Below are 10,559 nucleotides of genomic sequence, written 5' to 3' on the forward strand. Positions count from 1 at the left end.
CTGGCTCCCGTCGTCGCCTAAGAGAAGCATACACCCCACCCCCCACCCCACCTCCACCAGACCCTCCGGTATTTCAGAATCAACAGATATGTTGGCAACTCGACACCACTGCGGTAACAGAGTAGAATATAAATGACGATGGAGTAGATATTTATCATTAAGTATTGTCATAAACTTAGGCTCTGTTGGTTTGCTATGTAGTAAAATAAAGCTTCAATATATAATAACTAAATGGGAATTAAATAAAGCAGATACAATTCTTACATAAGCATAGGAATATACAAACAGACAGGGAGAGGGTGTGTCTTCCCGCCCGCGGGAACACCCCATGCCACTCGATGACTCACTCTGCCTGCATCCTAATCCCTCAGCCTCGACCACGGTTTGAACCAACGAGCTCTGGGCTGTCTATCTGCGAAGCTACGTAACGGACCATTGAAACATTAAACGAAAACACACACAAGAAAAAATGTCACCCGTTATGTTTCAATTGGAGTTCGGTGTGTCTGTACTTTTATTGCTCCTACCTTTGCCTCACAAGAGCGAGATAAATGTTTGATGATGGAGTGTTTACATAGGGATGCTAAACATTTATATGTAGGATCTCAATTCAACATCCAATGTTATTTAGACTTTAATAGAATGTATTTAAACGTACATGGGTGGGGAATGGGTACCTATCAACATTTCTGACAGCCAATCTACAACCTTGAAATGATTTTGGGTCGTTGTTTTTTATGCATTTGGGCCTCATGGCCGGCTACTACAGCCGCTGGAAGGCCAATCAAAATCAAGATAACACTATTAAGTTAGTTAAAATTGGGTTGGAAAATAATACTGACGTAAACAATACGAGAAAGAAGGTAAACTAGTGTTGGTACCATCGAAAAATAAAGTGGCAACACTCAGGAAACAGGAAGTCATCTTTCTGAGAGCCTGGCTGAACATCATGATTAAATACCGGATCAAAACTCGTGCCGAATCGATCTTTCTTCAAATTCATGCATACCAAAAAGGATTAGAATCCAATGCTATTGCATGTTTAGTATTGCTTCTCATCACACGGAGGGACAATGTATTCTATATCCCTTAACCAATGTAAAATACAGTAAAGAGCGTATGGTTTTACGGTAGAAATCACAACTCAAAGTGGATGAGTCAAACCTGTACGGTTAGGGGACCACGGCTTTCATATGAAGACAAACATTGAGCTTTTATTCAATATCAAATTGACGACTGACTTTCAGCGGATAATATCGCACCAATATAAAGAGCAAGTGTGTATATGTATGTATGAATACACACACATATACATATATATATATATATATATATATATATATATATATATATATATATATATATATATATATTACACTGTATATGTCAAGCTAAGTGGCATTATCAAGCATATGACAACTCTGTTCTCTCCCCGCCAGACGGGTAAGGGAAGAGGGGGTAATCATACCCTGGTGAGACGGGGTACCCCGACAGGTACACTCGGAAACCACTATCTCCCACAAAGTGCCCAAATTTCCTGGTCTTATCTAAAAGAGGGGAGAGGGGTGGGAAGGGTTAACTGTGAACACACACGTGCATATCTATTTAAATATTTAACCGTTATTTTGACGGGTCCCGGACACCAAGTAAATAATATAAAATAGTTTCACGAGTATTTTGAGAATTCGCATTTCGTCCAAGCCTTTAAACGGGAGACAAGCAACTTACAAAAACGACAGTCTAAAGTGGACGATCTTTTAGATCTCAATCTACCTAACTAGAATGTGTAGAGACCTTGGAAACCACTTTACGCTACCCAATTACGACCTAGTGTAACCTAAGAAATTAAAGTATGATTCCAAGAAAAGAAAATAGCAGCCAACTTTTGAAGGGAAATTATAAACTATTTCAATGAAAACAGTGATATAATATGACAACGTTCTCAGGCTCGTACAAGCATTGGGTTTATGTGCAAACCCTACTGGACATGCAATACTATACGAAGGATACCAGAGAATTTATATTGAAGTCATTATGCACGACTGCATTTAAAAAAAAAAAAAAAAAAAGATTCAGGTCCTTGTTTTTCAAATATAAACAAACTTTAAAACCATAACAAAAGTATACCTTTACATATATATATATATATATATATATATATATATATAAATTATATATATAAATTATATATATAAATTATATATATATATATGTGTGTGTGTGTGTTTAAGCTACACTTTACATAATTCTTAATAACATTTAACTTTCCAAATCATTCCCTACCATGGTTAGCTAGCTAACTGCCCTCATTCCTCTTTCAACCCCCTTATATATATATATATATATATATATATATATATATATATATATATATATATATATATATATATATTATATAAAACTAGCAAGGATCAGCTATTTTTACATTTGTTTTACTGTCAGTCAAATAACTACAGGTAACATTGTTTTTTTATTCATATCTTTTTAAAGTTTGTGAAAGTAACAATTAGAACTTTTAAATAGAATGCTATATTGATAATAAACAAGCTCTTAAACATTTAAGTGGCAAAATTCTGCCAATGTCGAGCAAACTGCAATAAGGCCTCACCAACAGAGTACTGTAATAAAAAAAATCGCAATGAACCCCTTTTTATTGTCTACCTACAGAGGTCCCTTTCACTTGCAGCTTGATACTGTACTTGGCGAGCCCAGAAGGGGATGGCCTTTCTCCAAAGGTTCCTCCACCCACCCTATCCATTCACAACACACACAAACACATACACACAGTATACATACAATATACTTTAACACTCCCTATACTATACAAGAGCATGAATTTTAAGTAGGGAAACACTATATTTAAATATCATTGCATATTTTGTATTGCTTTCCATCAGACGGGAGAAATTAGATTCTATGTCCCTTTACCAATGTAAAATACATTAAACTAACAAGATTAGCTTATATAATTTCCTTACTTTTAAATTAAAAACACTACATAAAAAATTAGCTTATATAACTACCTATAACGATCCAGAGGGGAGGGGGGGATTTGTCAGTCACCGTAACAATATCGTCTTTAAATACACAGGCAAAACATCTCGATACAGAAAAAGAGGTCAGTGATCCTGTACATCCAAGGACGAGAAATCCGTTTCTCCTAAACTAACTATTGAGTATAACCAGCTGACTCATACCGCTAATCCCAAGGGAAGGGAGAGAGATCGAGGGGGAGAGAGATGGAGAACGTGAAAGGAGACAAATCAAAGCTTGATACCTAGATCACTCCATCGACGTCAAATCATTCCTGACTTTAAGCTCTCCGTCAAAGTGAAGCAAATCGCGTCAAATGTCACATCACAACACATTCAAAAGAATACTTAGAATAAGATTAACTAAAACAAAGTTTGGCGGAGCTAGGTAAGGAGAGTTTTTTTTCGTTTTAGCCTAAAAAAGCAGAAGTCTTTAATAATCCAAAAATTCTGACAAGACTACGAATAATATTACTTACTTGACCGACATCAGTACTTGGACTATAAAACTAAAGGAACTGCAAAATGATGCAATACCCTAGTGTCAAGAGTAATTCTAACAGATGATCAAGAGTGGCATATTATATATACAAGTCATCTATGCAGGGGGTCTGTAAAGCCCTCATATATATGTACCAGTGACCCGAGCTGCATTACCATTTGCTGTGCCGCGCATGTCTCCCTTGGGACGAAGTTATCTTCATTCGCCCCCACTGACACGACTATTTTTATCCCGCTTACCTAAGTTGGGCCTGCACCAAAACGTCATAAGGACTACTGCCGTGTCAAATGTGAAATAGCCAAAATTTCCTCATTAGAGAATTGGATGTATAATTGTTCACTACCAAACTAGTTCCCAGTTTGTAATAATTATTCTGGTGTGTGTTAGTGTGTACACATACACACAAACTATATATATATATATATATATATATATATATATATATATATATATATATATATATATATATATATATATATAATATATATATACATATATACTGTATATGTGTATATATACATATATAATGCAAACTTTTAACTGGACTCAAGGCACTAGAATGTGAAATAGTCAAAATTTCCCAAGAGAATTGGATATATAGTTGCTCACAACCAAATTAGTTCCCAGTTTGTTCTAATTATTCTAGTGTGTGTGTGTGTATGCATAGATACATACACACATAGGCTAGCGCGTGTGTAAACTTTCAACTGGACTCCACAAGGCACTGAAGAGTTGGAAGACCCAAGCTTACATGGCTGCGGACTATGAAACGTGAAGTAGATAATGATGAATGGAGAAGTATAGATTTAATTGCTCAACATAAAGACGACTGGCGAAATTTAACCGAGACCCTTTACGTTAATAGGCGTAAGAGGAGATGATGATGATATATTAGTGTACCCAAGCCGTCAAAAATGACGTCTAAATGTTTATTTAGACATACTCACGGCCGGGCACAGATTCAACCCTTCCCCTTTCCTAACTAAAACCCGCTGGTTCGGCAATTTGAAGGAGTGTACTGTTTCCGAGTGTACCTCTAGGTTCCCCTCTCAACAGGGTATAACTACTCCCTCTCCCCACTGAGCATTGCAGGAAAAGTAAGTACTTGTATAATCAGCCACATGCTCTTTATTACTTAGAGATAGTATGCACGATCATTTCGATAATTCACTACGACTAATTTAGAATAATAAAGATTTAAACGTATTGCCCTTTACTGCTGATAAGCTAGCATCGAAGTACGTCCAACAGTCATTACCTGGCCCTCCCTGGACCTAGATGAAGAGGCTTGGGCGTTGATCATATGTAATATGCTCAGCCTCTAGGACATTGTCACTACCTCTTACCTCTGCCATTCATGAGTGACCTTTAAACCTTTATACAAAAATGACGAGGTGGCGATACATCCGTCGAAGCATTCATTCATTCTGGACTGTTTAATGACATCTTACGTCAACCACAAAGGTTGTCGGTGCAAATAATCGTTTGGAAAGCCATCTGTAGTTACAGTTTCACCTAAATGTTTACTTTACGATGGGTTCAAATAAGGTCGAAATTGCCATTGCTATTCTGATTTTCTCCCGTCTGAAAATTACAGCTACTCGTCTTTTAAGAGAATACTGTCATGACAATAGTACAGAGTATTAATAAAAGGTCAATTACCCTAGAACCTAGTTAATGTATCACTCTTACAATTAGATTATTCACGTGGGGAAATGTTACAGAATACAGTAATAAGCACTGTAACGAATGAATTAGTGAGTTATTTATGAGAGAGAGAGAGAGAGAGAGAGAGAGAGAGAGAGAGAAGAGAGAGAGAGAGAGAGAGGAGAGAGAGAGAGAGAGAGAGAGAGAGAGAGAGAGAGCGAGGCATATGGACGGGAGGCCATTCAGTTTCGAGATGTAATTGGAAAAAAAAAAACGCTGCTACTATATGAAGTTAAAAGTGATTGGACATCGAGATGGAAGAATTGAACTGGAACTGAGCTAAAGCAGAAGGCTAAAAAGCTGGTGCACAGGTGCCACATGACAAGCACTAGAGGAGCGGAGAGAGAGAGAGAGAGAGAGAGAGAGAGAGAGAGAGAGAGAGAGAGAGAGAGAGAATTAAGTGTAAATATGCCTACAAAATCTGTAATTTTGTCTTTCACCGCAACTACTTGACGTTGCAGTTTTATGAAATTTCCAATGAGTAATATAACTTAGCCTTGCAAAATCCACCTTGAACACAACACAGTTTTCGCATCTATTATCCATTAAATAAACCAAAGGAAGAATTATGAATCATACAATAAATCAGCTAAAACTATTGGCAACAAACTCGAAAATTTGCTCGTTATGCAACAACCTGAAACGCTCAAATTCCGAAGAGATGCCAGATTCGTTAATCAAGATAATCTTCCAGCTATTAAAATTATAATCGGCAGCTCGAGTGAAAAGGTAATCATTTCGGCAAAAGGCAATGGGAAATTGAGTGATATAAAGAAATCACACAATCAAATCATTAGTAATTAAATAATTTTAACATCAAACACACTAAAATATTTCCATTTATTAATCATTTAATCGTAACTTTAATTTCTGCTAAAGTTTTAGGACCAATTTCCTTTTAATTTCCTACCAAAGTTCGTATTATGTAGCAATCTATCCCCTCCCAAAGGAGATAACATTCACTGTGCCACATAAATATACTTAATTATAAACTTCCATCGATAGTTCTTCAGAAAATAACCAAACCAGAATAATACGGAGCCTTTGAACATAAAAAAAAAATACCATGGCCTGACAATTAACATACAATAACATATTACCAACAAAATACTAAAAATAAATGAAAAGTCACACATACTAGACCCAAAATGCATGTCTACTGTAGGTTCTACAGCTTCCAAATATGCCGGCCCCCAAGACTATACAAGTTCTCACTGGACATCCGAAAGACTAAAGATATCAAGACATTCAAGATGAAACTAAAGACTTCCTTGTTTTATATGTGATTCGACAATATGGATTAGACAATCAACACGGAATATGCTGTGTGATACGCTAAATACACAAGAATGTGTCCGATAAACAGATGTTTAAAAGTCCTGTAAGGAATAGGGTTCCCGAGTGTAATAGGACCATTAAAAAACCCATTAAAAAAGCTAAGATAGATATATAAAAAACAAGCCAATTGCAATATCCTGAATCCTTATTCCTTCCCAATATCTTTTCCCAAATAATTTACAATGCAAGCGATCATGAGTCACGACTAGCCGAGAGGTGTTGCCTCGATCAAAATCAAGCAAAATAGCAGGAATGAAAAGCTTTGTACGTACCACAAAACCAACCAACCTCCTTGGTACCAACCGCCTACCATCCAAGAACATCCTAAAGGTCATACAGGTATCCGGCAAGAATACAATTCACTGCATCTATTGATTTAGTGACCTTAATCCATTTCGTTCTATTCTAAGGAAATTTCAAAGAAGTTTCGTGCTTTCGTGTATAAGAATGTCACTTATATAGGCAGGCTATTTAACCCGTGGTGTCTTATCTGAGGAAATTATATATAAACATATACATACATATATATATATATATATATATATATATATAAAATATATATATATATATATATATGTATGTAGGCTATATATATGTGTATATGTATATGTATATATATATATATATATATATATATATATATATATATATATATATATATATATATATATATAGCCTAATGCACATCCCTTCCTGAGTGAGGATACCTTAACGTGGTGAAAGGGTTTGGGTATCGCCATGATCAGCAAAGCTGTGCTAGTCAGAGCCACCCATACTAGGTTGGTTTGCTTTGAGCAAAAAGGCTAAAGTCTCCAACCATTGCCAATCCGCAATGGGCAGCGTGGTGCTGTAAATAGCCAAACCTCAGACATGACCATGACATGTCTGAGGCCTTTGTAGTGGACTAGAAATGGCTACATTTGCCCTTGTTGTGTGTGTGTGTGTGTGTGTGTGTGTATGTATATGTATGTATGTATGTATGTATATATATATATATATATACTGTATATATATAATCAATGTTTACTAAGTACATTACAGATACATGATCTTTAAAATTCATCAAATCTCCACAGTAAAGATTTTGTTGACCAGGCGGACAGTCTTTTTATAGTTTATTTATGACATATTTGTTTTTGATGTTGTTGATAGTTTATTATATGACATGTCTGTTTTGACGTTGTTTCTTATTTTAGAATGATTTATTGTTAATTTGTTCTCTTCATTTATTTATTTCCTTATTTCCTTTCCTCACTGGGCTATTTTTCCCTGTTGGAGCCCCTGGGCTTATAGCATCTTGCTTTTCCAACTAGGGTTTTAGCTTGGATAGTAATAATAATAATAATACTTAACAACCTACAGATTTATATAGTTAATCTGTTGAGTACATCGGATCGATTCTATCTCTCTCTCTCTCTCTCTCTCTCTCTCTCTCTCTCTCTCTCTCTCTCTCTCTCTCTCTCTCTTCCACGGTAATCAACAAACTTGAATTTTCTTCATAGTTGTAGCATAGGAAAATGAACACAGTGGAATGTATGCTATTCTGATCTGATGTAGCGAAGCCGAGTGTGGTTTTTTTTTTTTTTCCCTTAGTTAATGAAAAATTTATGACAAATCTCCCTCTCCATTTCCTCCTGCTACTGTTACCCTACTGACATGACATCCGCTCTCACTAAAATCACCCCTAATTTTACTTTCTACGCCACCTCCCCAGTTTGGTATTATTTTGCAAAAGCTAATTTAACGAAAGTATTTCAAACGCTTTACGGCTTTGTTAAACATGAATGCCATAATTAAAAAACTTTTAAAAAAGTTGAAAATTGCATGAATACCGTAATTAAAACTATACAAAGTCGAAAACTGTAAGAATAACGTAATTAAAAACTTCAAAAATGCTAATAATTGTTAGCGCCTGACTTGAAAGTTGCCGCTGCCTAACCGCTTCAACCAAAAGACAAACTTTACAAAAGCGAAAGCAACCAAAAGGAAGAATAAAAAAAAAAAAGTGTTGGCATCCAAAAATAAATGACGCCACAGAAACCTGTTAAGGGGCAAAAGTGGTCGTCGAGGGTTCATTCCAAACCTACCACCTTGTCAGGGGCAGCATTGGGAGACCATGACCTCGTTCGGGAGGGCGGTGAGTCATAGGACCATTAACCCCCATAAAAGGCTTATTCTCTAGGGTGAACACCAGCTGACACTCGGTCCAAAAACGACCCAACGCAGACAATAAACCAGGAACATAAATCAACGAGCACTCAATCTTAAGAGATCAATACCATATTGTCTCTGAGAAGGAAGTTCGTATCATTAAATTCTTTCAATAACCCGATATTATAAACCTGATCTAGAACATAATGCCCATCCACTTTCAGCATATCATTATGACGGTCATTAAAATCAACAAATAATAACTTCCCTTAAGGCTACGCATTACAACGTAACAAAGATTCGTTCCTACCAATGGCAGTAAATGCCAGATGTATTTTCTAATAAAATAACTGATCAACTGCTACAATCATACAGGCCTGTTCCCACACGGGCTGAGAGAGAGAGAGAGAGAGAGAGAGAGAGAGAGAGAGAGAGAGAGAGAGAGAGAGAGAGAGAGAGAGAGAGATAAAAAGCAATCAAGAGCATTTACCTGGCTTGTTTTTGTTCGATTTGGGGGCACCCATTGGTATATACCACTGTAGCTGTTCCTTCTCTGGATACTCAATCGTGGGCGGATTTGCCACATTCGGCAGGGACTCGTTCTTCGGTGTGGGCGTCGCCTTGAGACCAACATCCTCATCCTCGTTCTTGTGTACTTGATATTGTAAGGTGGGCGTGGCGTTGCACTGTGGGCGGCCTGGCTGCTGCTGCTGCTGCTCCTTGGACTTCACGTGTGGACTCGCTTTCGGCGTGCAGAAAAGCGTGAGATCGTCTTGGATGTGAGACAGAATCGGCGACTGCAACACATGCTTCGACAACACCGTGTTTTGTTGATTTTCACACACCTCCACCAGATTCCCGTTTTTGTTTCCCTTCTTCTTCTCTTTACTTCCAGAGTGACCCATCGTCTCGCGAAGGGAGAAAACTTCACAATGGAATCCCTGGGATAAAGTCGGAAGCAAATCTGAGTCAGGAAGGCTAGAAGGTTGCCATCTCACACAAGCTTCCTTCACGCATTCCAAGAAGTTCTAACCGAGGCGTAAAAGGACAGGAAGCAGTGGCAGCGAGACAGAAAAATATGGAATATACGAACGACTCCAACGGCACTGTCGTATAATCCGTGACTGCGGCAGTAGTACTGGTAAAGCTGCAGCTGACTTGACTAGACAGGCGGCGGAGAAAGAGAGGAAGAGCAACCAGAAGCAAAATCACTGGCATACACGATCCACACCACTTTGGTGTCTCTTTCAACTCTCAAACTTGATTCAATAACAAAACGTCAGTAATTTCGTATTGACTGTACCACACCCCTAAAAGATATCGTGCAATGTTGAAAAATACTATTGATTGGATGCAATGGCTACGAATCTTTGGGGGGTGGGGGAAATCTTACGTCATTAAAGGAAGACGTCTTCGGAATTGATGGGGGGTGGAAAACGGGGAAGGCGTAATTACATGTGGTCAAGGAAAACCATTACGTGCCGTTAGACTATTGTTAGTGGGCCCACGGTGCCTGTGGCAACCTCTTTCTGTGCTCTGAGGTGACACACACCAAAACTAGCGAGGGAGGAGTGCTCCATTCGACGTGTGTCCAGGTGGCTTGAGAACCTGCTGGAGGAGGAGCCTTGAGGAGTGAGAGGGAAAGGAGAAGGGGAATGGGAAGTGGCGAATATTGTGACGGAGGTGGCTGGAACTGAGGAGGGAGGGGGAAGAGGGGGTGGAGGAGATTGCGGACCTAAGGCCGGTCGGTGGTGAGTCACGCAGAATATCCTATGTCCCAACTGTCATCATTACTCAACGCTAGCTAACTCTCATGAATATGATATTCC

General features: G+C 38.0%; 1 protein-coding gene across 1 annotated transcript in view; it reads right to left on the reverse strand.

Moving 5' to 3' along the window:
- Positions 1–9,767, reverse strand: part of LOC137633176 (kinesin-like protein KIF2A) — a 118,551-nt gene extending 108,784 nt beyond the window's left edge. The window contains exon 1 of the mRNA XM_068365333.1: positions 9,221–9,767. Coding sequence (XP_068221434.1) covers positions 9,221–9,635 — 415 coding nt within the window. The 5' untranslated portion in view covers positions 9,636–9,767. The remainder of the gene's footprint in view (positions 1–9,220) is intronic.
- Between the last annotated feature and the right edge of the window lie 792 nt (positions 9,768–10,559).

Source organism: Palaemon carinicauda, chromosome 42, assembly GCF_036898095.1.
Source record: "Palaemon carinicauda isolate YSFRI2023 chromosome 42, ASM3689809v2, whole genome shotgun sequence".
In the NCBI taxonomy this organism is placed as follows: Eukaryota; Metazoa; Arthropoda; class Malacostraca; order Decapoda; family Palaemonidae; genus Palaemon; species Palaemon carinicauda.